At 41.4% G+C, this 23,408-nt stretch overlaps 1 protein-coding gene across 5 annotated transcripts; it reads right to left on the minus strand.

The window, feature by feature from the left end:
- Window positions 1–28: 28 nt before the first annotated feature.
- LOC120731813 (trichohyalin-like) lies at window positions 29–23,330 on the minus strand. Of its 5 annotated transcripts, none has more exons than XM_040029080.1 (12): window positions 23,124–23,330; window positions 19,763–21,143; window positions 19,287–19,699; window positions 15,481–17,722; window positions 15,250–15,447; window positions 5,689–5,807; window positions 5,215–5,305; window positions 4,030–4,174; window positions 3,805–3,932; window positions 3,473–3,672; window positions 3,276–3,361; window positions 29–1,129 (listed from the first exon to the last, which is right to left on the minus strand). In XM_040029080.1, the coding sequence occupies exons 2-11, from the start codon at window positions 21,131–21,133 to the stop codon at window positions 3,286–3,288; spliced, it is 4,983 nt and encodes a 1,660-aa protein (XP_039885014.1). In that variant the 5' UTR covers window positions 21,134–21,143; window positions 23,124–23,330; the 3' UTR covers window positions 29–1,129; window positions 3,276–3,285. The 5 variants fall into 5 exon arrangements, with proteins under 5 accessions (XP_039885014.1, XP_039885017.1, XP_039885016.1 ...); XM_040029083.1 differs by having other exon boundaries at window positions 15,250–17,722; window positions 19,763–20,266; window positions 20,414–21,143; window positions 23,124–23,329; XM_040029082.1 differs by having other exon boundaries at window positions 15,250–17,722; window positions 19,868–21,143; window positions 23,124–23,329.
- Window positions 23,331–23,408: the final 78 nt, after the last annotated feature.

Below are 23,408 nucleotides of genomic sequence, written 5' to 3' on the forward strand. Positions count from 1 at the left end.
CAACCAACAAATAAATAATACACTCAACTTCATTTCATAGAAAACATTTTAATAAAATTCCCCCAATTTCCCACTAACATACAGTAAGTTGATCAATAATGAATTCCATTTTGATGACATTCATTCTTAAACATTAAAAAGGCACATAAAACCTCCAGCACATTATTGCATTTTTCTCCTTTAAACGTTTTTTTTCTGACTCTGTTATTGCACCCCAGAAATATCTTCTCAGCCCACTGTTGACGCTCTAACCAGCTAGTGGGTGGGTTAAACAAATCAGGCAGTACTTAATTAAGCCTTGTGAGATCTTGTTTTAAAAAGTAGATAGACACTAATGATGTAACAAAATGAAGAAGGCACAAAAAAACCCCGGGATTCTGTCACTACAGTTTTTACTCTACTGCTGTTTGGACGGTAATTTGCTAGAACTTTTCTTAAAGTGCTTCAAGCCTTACTTGAGATGCTTTGTGATCGGTTAAACAATATAAAAGGCATTTTTGTACAATTAAAACTAAATACACACAAGGTGCATTATTTATATTTTGTAATTCTGTACACATGTGTTTCCTCATCCGTGTATTTCTGTGTTTATGAGGATTAAAAAAATAATAATTCTAAATCACAGTGAGGGAACTTCTGCATTGTGAGGATCCAGAGCCTCAAAGGTCTTTTCGAGTGTTCACACTTGATGATAATTTAGAACATGACAAGAGTTGGGTTGGGAGAGCGGGTAGGCAATGTGATCAACGAGTGTCCTCACAACTATAAAAAGGCCTGCGTGTGTGTGAATGTAGATATCCTGCTAAAGGCCTAGTGTCATCAGTCCCTGTCAGTACATGACAGTCTTACAAATTTACACAATCCAGGCAGACAGTCCATGACTTTGCTCCAAATGACACTGGGGTATTTGCTCTCCACTGAGCTTCTTAAACAACATTTCATATAACATGTACTTTGCATTAAAACATCACAGGCACGTAGACTTGGCATTATATTCAATTTCAAAGGCGCGTTCAGCAAAAGTGAACATCCCAGTGAAGGTACAAAATAAGGCACTCTGGGCACACGATGGAGCGGTCATGTCTGCCGGCAGCAGCAGCTGAGCTCAATGGCAATGGCACGGTGTTTCCTAAAGGGTGGACAAGATGCAGTAAGGTCAAATGGAAGCATTGAATATATAAAACTCATAATGTGGTAACATCAGTAACACAATGTGTGTTTGGTGTGTTCATAAGCCCTTTATACTTCCATAATTCTCCCTAAGCTAGGCAAAACCTGTGAGAGTTAGGGTTAATTTTACAGGCAGGTTAAAAGCACATCAAGCAGAATAAAGTACATTTAGGTACAAAATGTTTTCCCCCAGTGTCTGGTTCTCATTGTGATAGAAGAAAAAAAAAAGCAAAGATAATGGCCTGTTTCCTGTTGGGGTTTTTTTTTTTGTCTTCGCTGTCGGTTTTGTCATAGCCTGCCTTAGAAAAAAATGCACGGTGTAAGCCAAATGTTAAAAATGTCAAAATGTTCATGCCTATCTACAGCCAATCCTGTTAAGCCCTATAATTATATGCAATGCACCAGTCATAAAAGGGTTAGAAGTAGCAGAAAAACAGCTGATGAATCTACAAGTCATTCAAAGAAACCTTTTGCACAAAAGACTATTAGATCACTTTTTGGATAAGAAAAAGTAATTAAAAAACCCTTTTACCCCCTACTGACAACTACACTGAAGGAAATAATTATTTGAGCCCCTGCTTAATTACTAACTTTACTCACAAAGAAATCAACAGTCTCTACTTTTTGTGATAGTTTCATTTTAATGGAGAGAGACAGAATATCAACCAAAAATCTAGAAAAACGCATATTACATAAAAGTTATACACTTCTTTGTGTCCGTCCATCCATTCTCTTCTGCTTATCCTTATAAGGACCGGGAGGGGTGTAGTTGGATCCCCAACTACAATAGTGCAGGAGACAAGGTACACAATGGACAGTTTGCTAATCTGACACAGGGATAACACAGAAAAAGACCTAACTTCACTAACTGCATGTCTTAGGGCTGCGGGAGGAAGATGGAGTAACCGGAGAGAACCCACGCAAACATGCAGTCCCATATGTATGTCACTGAATGAAATAAGTATTTGATCACCAAGAAAAACAGGACTTAGTACTTCTACTTAGTAGAGAAACCCTTTAGCAAGCACAGTGGTAAGATATCTCGTAATGGACTGCAATCCTGTAGCGGCTGTGGGGTCCACCTGGTCAAGAAGGCACATGTTCAGGCCTGTTGTAGGTTTGCCAGTGAACATCTAAATGATTCAGAGAGGCTTGGGAGAAAGTGCTGTGGTCATATGAAATTAAAATTGAGCCATTTGGCGCCAACCTGTCATGAGAAATACTGACCCAAAGAACACCATCCCCACAGTCAAGCATGGAGATGGAAACATTATGCTTTGGGGTTGTTTTTCTGCTAAGAGTACAGGACAATTTCACTGCACTGAAGGCCCAATGGATGGGGCCATGTACTGAAAAATCTTGGATGAAAACTTCCTTTCTTCAGCCAGAAAACTGAAGATGAGTTTTGGATGGGTCTTCAAGCATGACAATGACCCAAAACATCCCGCCGAGGCAACAAAGGAGTGACTAAAAAAGAAGCACATTAAGGTCATTTTGTGGTTTAGCCAATCTCCAGACGCCAGTGCAACAGTAAATCTGTGGAGGAAGCTGAAGCTTCCAGTTGCCAAGCAACAGCCAAGACAGCCAACTGAGCATGTCTTTGCCATGTCTTTCTTTAAAGTTTCTGTAAAGGGGAGTAGGCCAAAATCCCTCCTCAGATGTGTGCAAACCTGGTGACCAACTACAAGACACATCTAACCAGTGTGCTTGCTAGCAATGGCTTCAGTCATGTTTTGCTTGGGGGATCAACTACTTTTACCAAATTTCAGCATGTCATGTTACTATTATGCAATGCAGGGTTTTTTTTCTGTATTATTGGTTGATTGGTTAATACTCTGTCTCTCTCCACTAAAATTAAACCAACATAAAAGTGTTTGTCTTTGCAAGTGAGCAAACTTACAAATTCTGCATGTGATCAAATAATTATTTCCTCCACAGTCATACAGCACTGTAGGAACTTCTGTACTGTAATGTAAAAAATCTATATATTAAAAGCTACAGTAATACATTTTTACATTTTTAAATAATACTCAGAGTCATATTTTAGCATATAAGTAAAATACAAAAATCATGGCAAGCTTTTTTAATTATATTAAATCACTCACCTCAGTCTGGCTAAGCGTCACTGCCGTGCTGACTCATACGCTTCTTAGATTTCAGCTCTTTCAGCCAAGCAGGCGAGGAGGCACCACTGAATGTCACAGACGATATTTCAATATTTCAGTCATCTTCCCCAAAGATATCTGGATCATTTACACAACATATATATTTGTTTTGGTGAGCAGCGCTTCTTTCTGCTTACCCTTCTTCTTTGTTGCCTATGAGTGGCAGCACCCGTGTAGCTCCAGCCAGACGGGCAGGCGTGCGAGGAGAATGCGAGAGCTCCACGGAAGATGGTGCCACTTCTTCATCTTGATGTTCCTTCTCTTCGCTAGCTTTGCTTTCTACGGTTTCCTCTTTCACTCCAGTTCCTCCACCACCTGTTTTCCTTTTAAGTTGAGCCTTAAAAAAAAAGCAAATAAATACAAATAAGTACTTAATTTAATAAAAGAAAGACCCATTTGCATCATATTACATATATTAATAATAAAAAAACACATTTAAAATAAATTTAAGTTGTTCTTGAGAACTTACAAGCAAGCCTGCAGGACTCATACCAGGAAACACTGGCACTCGCTGGGACGGGGAACAGACTACCTTGGGTTTAGGCTGTTCTTCCTCAGAATCTGACTCCCTTTCTTTTGCAACTGTTCCTTTTTCAACTGAAAAACACAGACACGAGTCAAAACAATTCGATATCGTCAGCTGTCTTTATACCACTGACGCTTTCACATAGAACATTACAGATACTCTAATAACCTGTGGAGTCCTGGGTCCCCCAATCCTGTGTTTCCGTCTGAGCTAACCCTGCGGTCAGCCTGCGTGACGGACGTGTTCGAATACGCCTCTTTCCCAGATCCGCCTTGGATCTTTGTGCACTGGTGTCAAGGAGAGGAGTGGAGCTCTGTACAGAGACACATAGACAAAATCTAACAATAAAAAGCAAACGCACTGGCCACAAGTGTGCATTATTTATTACTAGAAAATAATTAGAAATATAAAAAGTAACTTAAATTAAATTACTTGGGGTAACAATAAATAATAAATTATATAATATTCTGGAAGTCACATACATTAGAAAAAAAGATTTTAAATCAGTTATGACACTGTATAAAGTCAAAGATTTCATAAACCACACTCTGTGCTTGCAAACTTCCCTTTATGACATAATGTGTAGAAGTATGGGGAAACACATCCAAAAGAAATATACAGCCAATATAAATATTACATAAAAGAGCAATAAGAATAATTAATAACACTGGCTTCAATCAGCTGTCACTCTTCGTCACTCAAATTTAAAAAAAAACAAACAATTTAGTGACCTGGTTGAGTCAAAATTATGTACAAAGCAAGACGACACGAGTTTCGCCCAGAATTTGTTTCAAGCCAGACAAAAACGTCACGCACAGAGAGAAAATTATATGTTTAATAAGCTGGGAGAAGAGAGAGAGAAGAGAAAACACTGTGGAAAGACTGCACAGAGCCAATGACTCACTGCACAAGTTCACACAACTGTATTAAAAAAATCACGTGAATATGAGGATGAATTGGCTCTGTAAATAAGTTTTCTGTTTTGCTGAGTTCTGACTCTTGTCTTCTGGATGCCACTGTTTTCCATTATCAATGTTATGTGTACATATCTATAACTATGTGAACGTAGGCAGCGTGTATAAAGTTTAGTTGGTTTTGTTTTTGTCTTGATAACTCTCTTCAGGAGTTGATAAAATTATTTCCACAATGACGAGTTAGTGTTTATCTGTTACAAACGTCATTGATATCTTTGTTTTGTGCTTCTATCTATCTTGCCATCTATCCATGTTTCACACTACAGAAAGGCACAAGCACAAACAGATATTTTCTAAAGTAAGTTTGAAAAGTAACAACTGAATTCCATGTCACCTTTTTTGGTTGATGGCACAGGGGAAGATTTAAAAACTCACTAACCTCGGGAAAAGGGGCAAACTCTGGCTCTTTCAGATCATCGGCGGTGTCTTCAGATGAGACTTCAGGTACTTCGTCAGGGACTGGCTGTGGACTGAAGAGAACAAAAGTGTAAACAAAGCTGAAGAAGAATGTTCATAGGGTATTGCCAAAATGCTTTTGGCTCATTTCAATTTGTTTTTTGTTTTTAATTTCACCACTCCATTAAGCATATGTGCTTAACTTTGTTGACCACAAGGGGGCACAGGGAGCTCAACTTTCAAATGCCTGACAGTACATTTTACTGTGCATCTGCATTCGGTTAAGCTGTCACAAGATTTCTGTTCCTAAACACTTTCCCGAAGTCTAAATTATGACATTTGGCCAAACAAATAAAAAAATAGAAACGTTTTAAAGGCTTGAGGATTAACATTGTCATACAAGTACAACGAAAACTCAAACTACTTATTTTTTTAAATAATGCAAATGATTTCCTACCTGTTTCTTTCAGGTGTTTGTTCCCAGACTGGATCCTGCTGGTCATGATTAAGGCCAAAGTCTATCAAAGCATCGGTGTCCTTGTCTTCATTTTTTGTGGAGAAACTGTTGGTCTGATCCTGCGAGATGGACACAAAATTTCAGGTAAATTCAAAAGGAAAACACGCAGAAACCAGAGAAATCGTCAATTCTATTTTATTCATATAACCCAAAATCAAAACAACAAGTATGTAAAGTAAAGAACCTATAGTAAGACAGAGAAACATGGGTAATTTAGAATCACCAATTAACCTAACCCCACCAACTGCATCTCTTTGGACTGTGGAAGGAGTAAACCTGCGCAAACACGGGAAACGCATGCAGCTTCCACACAGAAAGGCCAGATGGTGGATTCGAACCCAGGACCTTCTTCTATGAGTCAACAGTACTAACTGGCAGATCACCATCATGCTTCCCTGCTAAATGACATATTTGGCTGAATACCTTAACTTAAATTCTAAGCTATTGCTCTGTTCATTGATTGAAAATCCTTTTTTTCAACGACCCAAATGATCCTCTACGTCATATAAATTTATGGACAAGAACTTTAAATTGTAGAGTTGAAACAAGGAGAAACTAAACTGTGTGCTGAGCCAAAACTCACCAGCTACACAGAGAGAAAGGACCAGCCAAGCATAAGTCTTTTAATGAGCCGGTCACAGAGGCTGGGCTGTCCTCAATGAACACCGGGGGCATGAACATGCGCACACAGACACACACGCACTGGCGTACACACCTTTATGCCTCAACAGAGACAAACTAAGCACACTCATGATGTCACGCCCACATGCTATACTACACACGCACACACAAGCATACACGGACGCACGCAAACATGTTCCAAACAAAAGCAACCACTTCCTCGTAAAACATTCCTGTATGCTCGCTTCATATTTTGTTGAGGGGCACATCCCAGTGCTGAATGGCCAGACACTGTCACCTGGATACAACACAACAGTTGAGTAAACATCTCATCTCTTTTGTGAGGCCATTTATTACTCAGGACGCTCAGGGCAGCTTCATTTGCACAATGCCTGTTATCTGGCAGCATCACAGCACAAATGAATAGGCTTCTAGTGATTTTCCTATAACCACACTCCATGTTCAGATACAGAGAAAAAACAAAGTGCTTTTTTACACAAGCCGTTCCTCTGCGATGCGATTTATCCCGTGTCTGTGCCACCTTTATCACAGAGCTGCAGCTGTCACTCACAAAGTTCTAATGTTGACTAATGCTTCCCAGCTGAGTTCAATAAGAAAACAAAAGAATTTTTCAAATATGCAGTTATTCCTGTTTGGGTGAATCTTAAGTATGCAAAGGTTAGAAAAACATTTGTGCAAGAGATAAAAGAAACAGTGAGGCATTGTATCGTGTGATTTGGAGACAAAAAAGAAAAGTTACTTTAGGATGACCCCTCGTCACAAGTGGGCACCACAGCGGGTAGCTCTGCACATTTGATTTGACCGCAACCCCAAAGGGGATTCTTATCTCTGTCAGGAACTGAACCAGCAAAATTTAGCTTCTCAACCAAATGCGTAAACCGCCACACTATGGAGCCAGTTTCCTCCGTTTTAAAAATTCAAAACGAACGGCCTCGTCTTCCTACTTTGGCCATAGCTAAAGGAGTGCTCAATAAATTAGATATTAGAAACATGTTTAGAAGTTGAGCAAAGATATTGCAACTATTGCAGAGAAATGAGAGATACGTTTGTGAACTGGAAAAGTATCCCGTACTCTCCTTTTATCTCTGCTTTGGTCTCCACCAACTCCCAAGGGAAATTTCTGGGATGTTCCCCACGCCATAAATTTATAGTCCAGTATTTGCCATGTCCTACGTTCAGGGTTCTTTGTTCTTTGTTTTATGCTCCCCAGTTCAATATTCTGTGTACCGTGCAATGAAAAAGTCATTCCCCTCAAACATAATAACAGATTGTGCCACCCTTGGCAGAAAGAACTGCAATCAAGCATTTATGATAAGTGGCAATAAATCTTTCACATCACTGTGGAGGAATTTTACCCCACTCTTCTCTGCAGAATTATTTTAATTCAGCCACAACGGAGGGTTTTCAAGCTTGAACAGCCTCTTTGAGGTTGTTTTTAAGGCCAAAGCATCTCAATCGCATTTAAGTCTGAATTTTGACTACATCACTCCAAATACTTCACTCTGTTTTTGTTTTTTTAGCCATTCAGAAGTGCTGGTGTGATTCGGATCATCGTCCTGGTGTATAACTCAACTCCGTTTAAGCTCCAGGGTACAAACTAACACCCGAACATTCTCCTCTGGGATTTTCTGGTAGACAGCAGAGTTCATGACTCCATCATTTACAGCAAGTGAAGTAGATGTTGTTCTGGGGTTTTTTTTGTGACCTCCTGGATGCGTGTTGGAGTGATTTTGGTAAGCTGCCCACTCCTGGGAAACGGTCTTTTGCATTTACTCAGTTCATCTTTGTCCAATAATTAACTTGTTTGATAATATGAAACAATTAAGCATTTTACACAAATGTGTAAAAAATGAAGGAATCAGAAAAGTCGCAAATTTTTTCATGGCACTGTAACTTAACTATTATATGCTTGGATCAGTCTTATTCCTTACCTATGTCATATCAACCCTCTGAGGTGCACTTTATCAACAGCGATCACTCCAACCCTAACCTTAAGTCTAACTTAGACAATCATCAATTAAATGAATATTCTTTTTTTTTTTTTTTTTAAACCCAAGAAATCGCTTTTATCCTTCTACAAAACACAGGGTTAGATTAAGATTTAGCACTTATAGTGATTTACATCTCTGAGGGTTAAATGAATCCAGAATTCGTTTTTCGGATTCTTGTTATATGCTATAGAAATCTGGTGAATAAGGAACCCTGGGCCTGTAGAATCTAGGGCACAAGGGCACTTTTGCACTGTAAGAACCAGGGATGAAATTTAATTTCCACCAAGTCCTGTTGTTGATTGGTCAGGCAAGCTAGTGTTTTTCTCAGCATTTACTAACTTTCTAAAGGTGTGTTTCTACAATAAATATCCGGCCTAACATAAATTTGCATTGTTAGATGCAAAAGCGATGCAGTGACATCGATCCTCCCTTTCCTAACATTAAGAAGGATTTTTTTATGAGCTAAATCTTTCACTGGATCCACTGCTAATATATAAAAAACATGAGGGTGCAGCTTAATTCATCTAGCAACATTTGAAGATTTAGGACAAGAACTTCTAAGTAGCACACACACCTACTATAAAGGATAAAAGCACTACCTCTGTGTTTGCCAGTATAAAATGTGCTGCTGAGGGCGCAGGATGTGCTGCACAAGTTAGGACAGAGTCTGCTTGATTATAGTTTACCTGCATAACATTTTTGTCATGGTCACTGGAATGTATATGGAACCTTGTTTGCAGCTAAGTGGAGAGAATAAAAGCACAACTTAATGAGGAACAATCTGATTCACAACGACTGTGAAGGAGTGTCACCACAAGAATCAAAACGACAGATCACCAGATTAAGGGAATTAAGCCGGAGAGATAATCTTTGTTTCTCCTGTGCACCCACATGTATGATAAAGTTACAGACAAATGTACATGTTATATACTTAAATATAGTGTAAACAAAATGTTTTTTGGTTCCAAAAAATGTGCAAGGATCTCCTGCAAAATCAAATATAATCTATTATAATATAATGTAATGAGATGTAATGACATACAATGATAGAAATAGGAAGAAAAAAAAAGGCATTAACTAAGAACGGTTAGGCTGTGAGCCAAAGGCGGCCAGCTCAAACAAAAGGCAGATGCAGATATGGAGCTGACACCCATAAATAACAACATTTAGATAAACCTTGTCTAAGTGTGTCACACTTTGTTATTGTCCGGCGCGTTATCTCCCACATACACCACAGACAGAGAGGGAAAGGCCGTGACTGCGCACTGATAAAAAAAGAAAATACAAGCAGGAAACTTCATCAGATATCTCTGTCCTTCCTGAAACACACTGCCACTGTGTGCTGCACTCCCTATTTACATTTGCATGGTTATCTTTTAACCCATGTCCATGGAAATTTTAAACAGGCTAATAAGTTACAGGGAGTTTTGAAGCATTTTCTAACAAAACTCGCCCTAAAAGCTTCTGCTTAGATCATTGCACACAATGATAATGGAAATTAGACAGCAAAGCCTTTAAATATAGTTACTGTAACTGTATATTTTTACTGCTTTGTGTATGTCAGCTCTTACAGAACAGGTTTTAGTGGCTTTCCTCTGCAAAGTCTTGCGACTTCTGATGGAGAAGCGATGCAGGGATCTCCTGCTGCGACTGGCAAAGCTACGGAGCGGTGACATGGCCCTCTGAAACCTTCCTCCTTCATCTCCACTTTCCTCTTCTTCATCTTCTTTATCATCCTCTTCCTCCTCCTGCTTCTCCTGGCCCCACACGAGCTCCAGAGCCCCTTGCAAGGACCGACGTAGGCTGCCCACCCAGCCCACCACCTGCAGCTGGGCGGCCGACAGTTTTCCTTCAAAGTACTGCATGCTTGAAAAGCTCACACAGCTGGCTGCACTGACAGCAGGGTCACCATGGGAACCGGTTCAACAGAGAAACTGAGGTTCAACTTTATTAGAGATGAAAGGATTTTGCGGGTGAGTCAGAAAGCTGGCTCTGCGATCCAGCTGTCTGTTGATATTTCAGAAGGTATGCACAGGAAAAGTTATATTTTGTAGAAAGAACTTTTCTGACATCACAGAAGACAAAATGTAGTCCATCTGTCATTTGAAATGGATGCTTCCTCTCTCTGCATATTTTTAGCTTACCCAAACTTCCTGGAATAGTCTACAATTTGCCGTCAGTGAAGAAGTAAATAGTCCAGCCAGCCATGTGTTTGCAGTGTGACGACACTATTCCACTGTCACATTAACTATGATTGATGTGAGACAGCGGCATCCTAAAGAAAGAGCTTCCCATCATTGATTAAGCATCCATTTAAAAGACAAACCGACTGAAGCCTGCTTCAAAAACTCCTCTCTGTCGTCACTTGGGAAGCAAAAAGAGCTTCGAAGGTTTCAGTCTAAAGTTGGCAATTTACATCCTTTTATCTCTTTGACTAAAACCTCTTTGACTAAACCTACCCACGTACTTCCGAGTTCACAAAAACAGGAAGAAAAAAAAAAAAATCACATGGGAAGCATCTGACACTCCAAACATCCAAAGGCAAGTACAGAGAGACAGATCACCCCTTTATCACCGTCAGACCTGAGTGATTTCACAGAACGTCAACACAAAGCGGAGGTCTGTGCTCGGATGTGGAAAATCCCGAGGGAAGTAGGAAAGGTGCGGCCTGGCTGGGCCAAGGTGCTTTCTGTACCTCCCTCTGCCGGTGTCATCCGTAGGTAAATGCAGGCAATGAATGAGCCAGGTTTTTGTGAGAGGAAAAGGCAAATGAAGCAGCAGAAAACACAAAGACAGTAGACGTGAACTTTCTTGTCTCTGGATTAGACCGTCCTCTTTGTGTGCCAGAGAGTGTGTTTGTGTGTGAGGGAGGGGGGATGACAGGCTCTCTCTCAAAACAGGGTGGAGAGATTGAGAGACAGAGACAGAAAATGAGAGCAGACATGGGGCACCATGTATGGTCATTCTCACATCCTGCTCTGCTGGAGAGACCCAAAAGAGGGCATGCTGACCACACAGCACCTAGGCTCTTCTTACCATCACATCCTGCCATCATCTGCTCAACTTTCTTTCAATCAGAAGCCTGACTGAGGGTGCACGGTCAGCTGCACACCTTGTGTTTGCCTAGTAAACATTTTCTCCAGTCTGCTTTGTCTAAAAATGAAAAGCTTTTTGTCAGTTTTCAGGTTGACATTATTGCATCAAAAGGGAAAGAAAAGAAGAAAACAAACGATTACACTTATGAAAACATATAGTTTAGTGTTACAGAGGTCTTTTACTTTTAGCTGATTTTCAGGTGCCTTATATGAGATAAAGTTCATCATTTCTGCAGCACACAGTGAGGAAGTGCAAAGTCAAAGAGCAGCAGCACCACTCAGTGGTGCAAATAAGAATGTACTCACACAGACAGACAAGCAAAGCCCCTTTACAGCACTCAAGTGGTTGCATACATTGCCCTGTATGTCATAGGTTATGTATGGTAAGGTTTCCTTGCTACAGCACTGACAGAGCAAACACACACTCACAGTCCAGGGTTGGTTCACTGTTTTCATTAAGTCTGCAAAAATGTTGCATGTTCAAACAGGCGGTGAGCCCATCTGTCTTAAATGTCATATCTCTGGCAGCCCTGCTCTCATTAAGTGCAGCTCTGCTCTGTTCACCTGGAATTTGTTGGGTTTGCTGCCTTTATTTTTTTTAAATGCTGTGTCAAAATTGAACATCTGTTCACTTTGCTATCTACTTGACCTGTCACCTCCAATCTCAATTATAAAAGAAGAAGTTTGGACACTGTCTAAGAAGTTAGTAGGAAAAGAAAAACTTAGATTCAAACAAAAAGTAACACAAAGACAAAACATAAAAGGTTGATGCAGGTAAAATGTATGCAATAATATAAATGATTAAAAAAAAGACCATCTAAGACAAAACTGTGAGGTGCAAAGAATAGCAGCTGTTCACTACTATTAAGGCAACAGTTCAGCTATGTGAGAATAATATTTCACAACATAAAATTGCATAACAATAAGTTTCTCTCATGAGTCATTAGAGAAAAACACAACATGGATTCAGGAGCAGCTCTGAAAACAACAATGTCAAACCAAAGTCTCCGATTTGCATAAAAATTTCATGGTACAAAGTTTGAATATGTAATAATTGCTACAAATACGTATTGAAATATATTTTCAATATGTATTTTTTTTGCCCAGTGAAATTTGCAGCAATGTTTAAATATTAATATCTAAAAAGATAAAAGCCTGAGAATGTATCTTACCATGAAAATGAATTACAATGTGTAATTTGGGCCAGATACATCAAAAATGTGAGTATTAGGTAGTTAAAATATGGAAAATATGTAAAGCCCTATATTTGAGCACACACACTAATAAAGCTCACATTGCAAAAGACAAGTAGTCCTAATGTCTGAATGGTTTATAGTTACTTGTCATAATACTGTAAAATAAAACATATAAAACTCTTTTTAACATGAAAAAAACAAAGAAAGTGCTACTTTCACTCAACTTTCATCCTGACTTGAGCAAATATTATAATTTGTACAACAAAAACAAAATTATACAAAAAAATGATTTTAATGTATATGTGCATATTTTTCACCTCTGAGACCTTCTCTACCCATTTCAAGACCTGCTGCTCTGAAGCAGGCTAATCATTCAGGTTATTCCAGGTATTAAAACGCAACAATGTAGCATATTCATACATATTAATTACAATTCTTGCGGCCTTCATTCACACAGTTAGCATACAGATTGCCTCTTTATATTTTAAGTACCCAATTATCTTTTTTTCAAATGTATCCATTCCAAATTACAGATCCTGATTCATTTTGATACTGAGAAAATCTTTCATCTCTAATAGTTTTTCAAATATTCATGTTCAAACACTGCCTCAGATTTCAAAAAACGTGCCTGAAAGTGGGTCGACTAACCATTTTTTCCAAAAGATATATCCTGAAAAGTAGTTGATATATGAAACTAAACTTTCACAGCACTCATTACACATGTTCAAACTTTGGACCATAAATCTTTTATGTAAATCAGAGATGACTGAGCAAATTTGAGATGGAATGACCCAACAGTCAGCGAACATAGATTGCAGCTGCGTTCACAAGCTCGCTTATTATGAACTAACGAGCAGTGGAACAGTTTGTGGTCTGACCAATCGAAATGTGATATTTTATCAGGAGACAGTCTGTGCACCTGTGACGCATTAGTGCATCATATACCTTATTTCAGCAAGACAAACTCACAACACGTGTTGTGAAACAGGACACATAGACATGTGAAATCAAACGCATCGAAGCATTTTTGGAACAACTAAACTTGGCGAACTAAAACTTCAAACTGCAAACTGTAAAGTGATCATGTTTATTTGCAGATCCATCTGTACGTCAGTCTTGTGCTGCAGCTGTTCTGCGACTTCATTGTCTCTGAATGTCAACTCAACATTCAGAGGAGGGTATTTAATCAAGTGAAAGCATCTGCATTTTGCAGATGCTTTCAATCACTTTTAATCACTTTTACACTGAGGGTTAGATAAGTGCAATACCAAATCTATTGATAATGACTCAGCATTATGACTGAAGAAGATATGACTCTATGTCATTTCTTTGCCTCTTCTCTTTAATGGATAGCACAGTAGTGCAGAGTGGACAGGAAAGTGGAGGCAGACACAAAACTTTCTTTCCAGCTTTTGTGTTAAACTATGCAACTGATGCCATTATTTTTGCTACATACACAACTTCAATGTTAATTGCCTCACAAAACTCTCAGTAAAAGAGAATATAAATGCTTTTGTTTGCAAAATGCTGAACTACACCTTTAAACAGCACTTCATATTACATAATCGTGTAAACTAACATCTTCACTACCAACCGAATTTTCTTGCAATGTGGTAATATGACAAGACGTGTGAAATAGAAACACATGACCCATTATCTGACGGGTTATAGCCCTATGGCCCACATCATCACACAGCACACTCTTAAGTAACACACACCTGCCTTACACTCTCCACACATTCATACCAAACCTTCTTCCTCGTAACATGCGTCTTTAAAATGTTTGCGATGCTTCTACTTAAAAATGTTTTTTGCAAACTGAAAGCAGAAGACACAGAAGATAGACAGCTTCTGGAAACACACACAGGAAGTGTAACCCATCTTTCTGCCGTCAAAACTTCGCACTGTCATCGCACTTCTATTCTGATCTCGCACTTACCACAATGAATGGCAGTAATTTTAAGAGCAGAAACATTGAAACGTGCACATTAGCAGTTTACCTCGCCCTAGCCTTCTTTGATGTTTCTCGCTGTAATAAAACAAGTAATCACTTCGGGGGGGGGGGGGGGGGAGTACTACTGAGATATCTTTATGTTTATGTTGCCTTCAGAAAACAGTACAGTAATTTCCCTGAGAATTAACAGTATCATTTCCTGGACCCAGCCTTACTTTATAAGGCAGTTATATAAGGATAGTTAAAATGAAGGAGTCTCCCCAGCTGTGTTAACATGAGTAATACAAGTACACGCACACACACTAACACAGTCATGAGTTCTTAAGCTGTGACTTAACCACACTGAAGCAAGTACGACAAGATATTTCTCTCCTTGTCTTACAGGAATGGCAAAATGCTGGTGCAGGTGAGGTGTGTACGGCTGCCTGGCTGATGTGATTCATTGACAAAATAACCACATTTACTAGTGGTGCACACCCCTGCTTCTGTTCCTAACCTCACCCTTTCTGCATAAGTGAACAGTTGGAGCTTTCATATAACCATAGTGATGTCCACAAAACAAAAATCTAATCAAGCGTGACAGAAATACAAATATAGCTAGAACCTAACCAAATAGGGCTCACCTCTTGGTTGTCTTCTTCCATCTCGTCCTCATCCTCTGTTTCTGTCTCCTTCTCCTCCTCCTCTTCCTCCTCCTCCACATCTAGAGAGATGAGCTTCTCCTTTTTCTTCATGTCTAGAGAGATGAGCTTCTCCTCTTTCTTCACGTCTAGAGAGATGAGCTGCTCCTCTTTCTTCACATCTAGAGAGATGAGCTTCTCCTTTTTCTTCATGTCTAGAGAGATGAGCTTCTCCTCTTTCTTCACGTCTAGAGAGATGAGCTGCTCCTCTTCTGGCTCATCTTTTATCTCCTCCGCCCATTCTCTCTCCTGCAAAGGAGGTGTATTCGGACACTGCTCTGGTTTTTCCATTTTGTCTTCCTTGGCTCTCTCAGTTTTGACGTCCACAGGCACCAGTCCCTTCACTTCCTCTATATCCAGAAAGTCATCCCAACTACGGAAAACTGGACTGCTTTCTGTTTTACGCCGTGAGATCACTTTTATCGGTTTGACTGAAAAATCATCAAATTCTATGTTGATCGAATTCTGTTTGACCGAGAAGTCATCATAAACCACATCCATCAGATTCTCTGTGGGCCCAGAGGTGTTTGGTGAGGGGGAATGTGGTGATTTTGACTCCTGAGGCCAATCTTTAGATTCAAAATAGTTTAGATGAGGCTTTGATCTGCGCACCAAACTCTCCTCTTGCATGTTGTTCAACCCAGATTGCTTTGTTTCTCTCTCGTCCTCTAGTCTTTGCTTTTCTTTGAGTTGGTCTGCCTGCCTTCTTTCCAGTTCCTCTTGCATTTTTCTCTCCTGCTCCTGCTTCTCTAGTCTTTCTTTCTCAATCTTCCTCTTTCTTTCCTCTTCCTTTCTCTCCTCTTCTTTCTGTTTTTCTAACAGCCTCTTCCACTCCATCTCTGCCTCTTTTTCCTGCTGGATTTTCATTTCCAGCTCCATTTTTTCTTTCTCTATCTTCCTCTTTCTTTCCTCTTCCCTTCTCTCCTCTTCTTTCTGTTTTTCTAACAGCCTCTTCCACTCCATCTCTGCCTCTTTTTCCTGCTGGATTTTAATTTCCAGCTCCATTTTTTCTTTCTCTATCTTCCTCTTTCTTTCCTCTTCCTTTCTCTCCTCTTCTTTCTGTTTTTCTAACAGCCTCTTCCTCTCCATCTCTGCCTCTTTTTCCTGCTGGATTTTCATTTCCAGCTCCATTTTTTCTTTCTCAATCTTCCTCTTTCTTTCCTCTTCCTTTCTCTCCTCTTCTTTCTGTTTTTCTAACAGCCTCTTCCACTCCATCTCTGCCTCTTTTTCCTGCTGGATTTTCATTTCCAGCTCCATTTTTTCTTTCTCAATCTTCCTCTTTCTTTCCTCTTCCTTTCTCTCCTCTTCTTTCTGTTTTTCTAACAGCCTCTTCCTCTCCATCTCTGCCTCTTTCTCCTGCTGGATTTTCATTTCCAGCTCCATTTTTTCTTTCTCAATCTTCATCTTTCTTTCCTCTTCCTTTCTCTCCTCTTCTTTCTGTTTTTCTAACAGCCTCTTCCTCTCCATCTCTGCCTCTTTCTCCTGCTGGATTTTCCTCTCCTGTTCCCTTCTTTTTCTCTCTTCATCCTCCTCCTGTTTCAGCTTTAGCTCTTTATCTCTCTCTTGTGCTTCTTTTAGTCTCTGTCTTTCTCTTTCCTTCCTCAGTCTCTCCTCTTCCTTTAGCCTCTCCCTTTCCTTCTCCTCCATCTCCTGTTTAATTTGCTCCTCTTTCTGCCTTGCCCTCTCCTCTTCCTTAAGCCTGAGCTCTTCCCTCTGTCTTTCCCTTTCTTTTTCCTTCTCTTCTTCCACTCTTTTCTGCTCCTGTTCTAGCTGAAGCCTTGCTTGTTCCTTCTCCTCTGCTCGCCGCTGTTCTTCAAATTTCAGATGTTTCAGTCTTTCTTCTTCTTGCTGTTGACTCTCATCATGTTTTTTCTGAAAAATTCCTACTCTTTTATAGACAGGCACTAAATCAGGTACTTTCTTTTCAGCTGTAACTCCAGGACTCTCCTCCTCCTCTTCTTCTTCTTCTTCTCTTTCTTCTTCTTCTTCTTCTTCTCCTTCTTCTTCTCCTTCTTCTTCTTCTCCTTCTTCTTCTTCTTCAGTGTCAGAATCAGAATCCGAGCCTAGGATCAGTGGAGGCCCACCATCATCACTCTGCACGGTGCCAAAGCGAACAGAGCGACGTTTGACATTGTCCCTCTTTGGTACATCTTCACTCAGGTTAGGGGTGCGCAACGGGACGTCAACCTCTGTTGATTTGTTCGCCTCTTGTTGGCTCTCTGCAGCACTTTCCGATGATTTATTTTCAGTTCGAACACCTTTTAGCATTTCTGTTGGGGACTTTGTTGGTTGTTCAACAGGAGAGACCTTTGACGGGGGGTCCACAGTCGGACTCTGCGGCATTTCTTCGGCAGAAAGTCTGAGATTTGAAGTTTTTGGTGTTTTCACTTCTGTTGGAGAAGTTGCGGGCTCAAAGCTGTGGAGGAGAGAGCAATCACAGCTTTTCATTGTGAACAACAGAGTTTTAATGACGTTTTGTTCTTGTTTTGTTTTGGGGGCTTTTTGTTTTCAACATTCAAGAGTCACTGAGCTGATAGCTAGGTGTCCTGTTACATATAGCAGTCATTTTGTAGGCAGATAAAAAACAGCAAACCCTGCTCTAATGTGATTGGTCTATACCACATGACTACAAACACAAACAAGAAAACTTCTGGTAGGTTGTTTCTAGAGATTAACATGAAAGTAACAGACAACAACTAGACCTAGACCTACAACAGAAGATTGACACCACCCTGTGTGTACGTCTGTCTGTACATTAAATACAAAGCAAATGTTTAGCTTAGTGTAGGGGGAACGGCCTATTTGCACCCTGGAAGTTCGCGAAATAACACCTTGCGCGCCGCTTTTAACCAACACAAAAAGTCAACTTTAATGTTAACAAAGTTTTACAGAGAGCAGTGGATCTAATGCTTATTCAGACCAGTGACTTCCACAAGTCTTCATTGGTTTGCTGGCAGCCTCATAGGAATCCAGGAAGCATGTGACATATTTATGACACCCAGCATAAGGGCAAAGAGAGGTATATATCTAATCCAGCTGTCAGTGAGAGCATAAATTACCTGGAAATTGTGAGCATTTACTTAAAAGGTCTGATTTCAACATGAGTAAAAAAACAAGGTTTTTACTTATCCACTCAGTGATTGGTCACTTAAATAGTCTTGATGGCATTTCCACACAGTCAGCAGTGCTTCAGAGATAACAATGCGTATTCAGTACATGGAGTAGTAGTTCCACTGAAAACTTCTGACAGTGAAAACTCTCGAAAAAAAATATAGTCAAGATGCAGATTTTCTGAAAGATTCATTTCCCTAAATGTTATTTAGGAAACTGTAAGCAAACACAACTAAAATCCCATTAACATCCACTATAGGGAATGGCTAAATACCTGAAGCTATGTGCAGACAGCTGGATGTCTAATCTCAAACCTCACACACTTCGGTAGCTTAGTTTGCTTTCTTATCTAACCTTGGTTATTTAAGGACATAAATCTGGCTGCAACATCGATACTGCAGCAGCATTTTTCATTTACCACGCCCGGATTACTTTCCAAACACACTGAACACGGAGGAGCATCAAGAGAGCAACACTCAAACTTTCCTTCCTCAACAGTTCTAGACTTGCACTCTTGCTACAGCTGCTCACAGAAACCAGAAACTGGGGCCGTGCTTTCTGTCTAAATAAGAAATGCCTGTATGTGCTCTTAAATCCAAACCACTAACATAAAGAAAATCTAAATCAAGAGAAACCACATACAACCACACACCCACATAAAAAGTTTTTTATCCAACATTTGCTCACCCAAATCAACAAATGAATCACATTTAAGGTTAAGGCTTCCTAGACACAAAGTCATAAATCATCTACATCTGACCAACAAAGATAGGCTTTGGGATTTGAACCTGTGCTTGCAAATGAATGCTCACTTCCTTTTCTTTGTGTCTAATCTTGTCACTGCACACAAACTGCAGAGCCTTACTCACCTTCTGGAGCGTGCTCGGGATGTAGCCGGAGGCTTCTTCTCCATCTTTGGACCCTCAGAAGTTGTTTCTGCAGCCCAATTTTTGATGCGCTCCTTCACCCCTCCTATACCGGTTAAGATTTCCGGTTCATCCCTCTTCGGCATGGCCTCAGGCCTCGACGCAGAGTCAAACAGTTGACTGATTCGGTTTTTTATGCTGTTTCCCCCGGTGTAGTCCTCTTTCACTCCACCGTCATCGCTCTCTCTGTTTGAAGGCTCTGGAGATGCCTGCTTCGGCTCCGGAGATGCCTGCTTCGGCTCCGGAGATGCCTGCTTCGGCTCCGGAGATGCCTGCTTCGGCTCCGGAGATGCCTGCTTCTGCTCCGGAGATGCCTGCTTCTGCTCCGGAGATGCCTGCTTCGGCTCCGGAGATGCCTGCTTCTGCTCCGCCGATGCCTGCTTCGGCTCTGGTGATGCTTGCTTCTGCTCCGGAGATACCTGCTTCTGCTCCGCCGATGCCTGCTTCGGCTCTGGTGATGCCTGCTTCGGCTCCGGAGATACCTGCTTCTGCTCCGCAGATGCCTGCTTCGGCTCTGGAGATGCCTGCTTCGGCTCCGGAGATGCCTGCTTCTGCTCCGCAGATGCCTGCTTCGGCTCTGGAGATGCCTGCTTCGGCTCCGCAGATGCCTGCTTCTGCTCCGCCGATGCCTGCTTCTGCTCCGCCGATGCCTGCTTCTGCTCCGCCGATGCCTGCTTCTGCTCCGCCGATGCCTGCTTCTGCTCCGCCGATGCCTGCTTCGGCTCTGGAGATGCCTGCTTCTGCTCCGCAGATGCCTGCTTCTGCTCCGCCGATGCCTGCTTCGGCTCTGGAGATGCCTGCTTCTGCTCCGCCGATGCCTGCTTCGGCTCTGGAGATGCCTGCTTCTGCTCCGCAGATGCCTGCTTCGGCTCTGGTGATGCCTGCTTCGGCTCCGGAGATACCTGCTTCTGCTCCGGCGATGCCTGTTTCGGCTCCGGAGATACCTGCTTCTGCTCTGGCGATGCCTGCTTCTGCTCCGGCGATGCCTGCTTCTGCTCCGGAGATGCCTGCTTCTGCTCCGGCGATGCCTGCTTCTGCTCCGGCGATGCCTGCTTCTGCTCCGGCGATGCCTGCTTCGGCTCTGGAGATGCCTGCTTCTGCTCTGGAGCAGGAGATGCTGGCTTATTTGAATCACCTTTGGTGTTGTGTGTGGAGATAGCTATGGTAGGCTGGGGGGGCAGAGAAAGACCGCCTGACTCAAACTTCGAGGTGAGCTCCATGGACAGACGCTTCCTAGCACCACCCCAACGAAATGTTTCATCGGTTGAAGAGGCTCCATCGCTACCTGAGTGATTCCGCATTTTGACGACAGAAGCTCGAGCTTCATCTTCCTTCGCTTTTCCGTTGTTCTGCTCTGAATTAGTTGCAACATCTCCAGAAGCTTTGTCGTTTGTTTGGATGATGTCTTTCTGGGCGAGCTCAGTTTTCTTTGTCTCTTTGGGCCGACTGGTTTGTGAGGCTGTTTTTCCTACACTAGAGTCACGAGTTTCCTCTTTACCTGCTTCACTAGCTTTGGTTGTTGTTGGGTGACTTTTGGGAAGCTCACTTTGAGAGCCTGGTTTGGCATTTGAGGTAACAGCCGGCTGAGATGTTTTTTGAGCACGAGGGGTCAAAGGCTCTGAGTTTTGAATTTTCGACGTAGCGGGGACCGTCTTTGGGGCATGAATGGAGCGGATGGTGGTGTTCTTCTGCAAAGAGAAGGGCTTGGGAGCGAGGCCAGGTTTGGGGGCCAGCGGTGGCTTGGGTTTCGACATGACACTAGTCTTGGAAGCCTCGACGGAGCTCTCCATGGCCGAGTTGCTGAAACAGGACGAGTGAAGAACAGAACATGTTTATCCACAGCAAACTCCAAATTTCCATTAATGAAAACCCATTTCATACTCAGAACAGAAAAAGCCAGTCGGTTATGTTGTCACAAAGAAGACGGGAATGGTCTGGTTTGTCTAGATTTTTCAAAGTGCATTACTCTACTACAGAAGCAAAGAGAAACTAATCAATCATTCTGAACAAACATCAGCCACTATTAAAAAAAAAGTCTTCCTGCCACTTGCTTTCATATTTTTTCCCTCAGGTTTCAGTCTTTGATTTGGTCTTTTGATAACATAAAATGCACTGAACCTTTCCTTGATTGTTTCTCTTTTTCTCCAGCTAAAATTAAAGTAGTTAAATGGTAAGACTCTCACACACAGTGAAGCTCTGACAGCGTGTGATGGCTCACCTTGACTGAGGATGTTTAGTGATACGTAAAATGGGAAACTAAAATGAACTGATTGAGAATGAGCAAGATAAACTGCTCTGAACAGGTCCAAGTGATAACATTTACAAATGTTAAGTATTACACAACGATGAAAGTGCCAAGCGTTGAGGGAACACCTGAAAGGAAAAGTTGAGGGAACACCTGAAAGGAAAAGTAATCAAGATCAAAACAGGCAAGCAGGGAACAGGCCTGGTGAACCGTACCATACATCTATAATACAATCTACAGCTCTGGCACAGTCAAAACCCGGAGCTGGCATTGATCTGAAACCACTAAAAGATAAACAAACTGCAACTGTCCTGAGCAACCTGTCACATGAGCACTTTGACCAACAGAAATGGCCTCCCTCCCTCCCTCCCCACTCACAAAAAAAGGGCCAAATTTACACACCGTGTGAAAAAGATAACAGTAATACAATATGTGACCAAATCTGCTACACTAAATACCACAGGCATTGTGTGCAGCATGTCATCTGGTTTGTCCTGTAAGACTAAAACCGGTAACTCCACACCCTGCAGTTTTAACACTCTCTACACTAACTAGTACAGCTTGAGAAAGAATAGAAAATGCTCATAGAGCATTGTTATCAATCTGCAGCTGGTTTGCATAAACTGTTTAGATTCCAAACAGCAGTTTTCAGTATGTGTGCACTTAGGTATTTTTACATGGGATATGCATTTTACTTTTTTTCTTCTTTGCTACACTTCTTAAACACAACACCTCTGGGTGTGCAAGATATTGTGTAATGAGATCAGGTTGGACTACAGCTGTGTGCACCACCCAATGATTTTTTTTAATTTTGTTTTTAAGTGTCTAGTTTGTTTCTACCCCTCCTCTATTTTCCCAGCAGCTAAATTCCTAAGAAACAAACACTCTGGAGGAGAGAAGGCTTTTAACTATTGCTTTTTTCAGTTATTTTCGGTGGTTTCTGCTGAGCTCGGTCTCCTGTAGCACTTTGCTTGCAGGCTTTTAACTTTCTTTATCTCTGTTTGCCTTTAGTGCCCCTGTTGTCGTGTCAAGGCCACACTGGCTGCCTTTAGTTTTTATGTTTAGGTCAATTTATTCTCCCCAGTGATGCTGTGAGAGCGCGCTTACTTCGACGTCAGTTTGGTCTCAAAGAGCCAATCGTAACGACTTCACCAGCTAAACCAGCGTTATATCCCTGTGTTTCATTTCGAGTTGTTAATAAGTTACTAGTAGACGCGTCAATAGTGAACTCCGAGCCGGTGTCCGGCTCTGGGTCCTCTCAAAGTGGACAAAGAAAGGCGATATAAGCGAAATGAAAGAGTGATCCGAGCCTGTGTGTTCTGGACACAGCTCTTGAGTAAGGATGCGAGGACTGATAATGAGGATGTAGGTCAGCCAAATTATTTCACAAAGCTTGGAAAACACCCATTACACTGTCACAAAGGTTGTGCACCTGTCCCTAAACTTACCCCTTCCCATTATTAAGATAACAACATAAGCAGTTAGCTTCTTATAAAGTTTTCTTTAAATCTTTTTGCGTGCAAGTGTGTGTTTACCTTTCGTCTTCACGAAGTCATAAAGATGGGAGGGGGGAAGGAAGCGGGAAGAAGATATAAAAGAAAACTGTTTCTCCGTTTCCCGTGATCGTCTCGCCTGCCGAGCTGTTGTCAGACCAAGTGTGTGTGTGTACGTGTGTGTGTTTTCAGCTCATTCACACCAACAAGACGTCAGCCAACTCATACACCCAGCAGACACTCCCTCCACCCGCCTCACAGTCCGAGCCACGCTGCCACCAGCGAAAACACCAGGAGACCGGAAGAAGCGTGTGTGCACTTCAAAAT

This window comes from Simochromis diagramma, unplaced genomic scaffold (genome assembly GCF_900408965.1).
Source record: "Simochromis diagramma unplaced genomic scaffold, fSimDia1.1 OVJJ01000483.1, whole genome shotgun sequence".
Taxonomy (NCBI): domain Eukaryota; kingdom Metazoa; phylum Chordata; class Actinopteri; order Cichliformes; family Cichlidae; genus Simochromis; species Simochromis diagramma.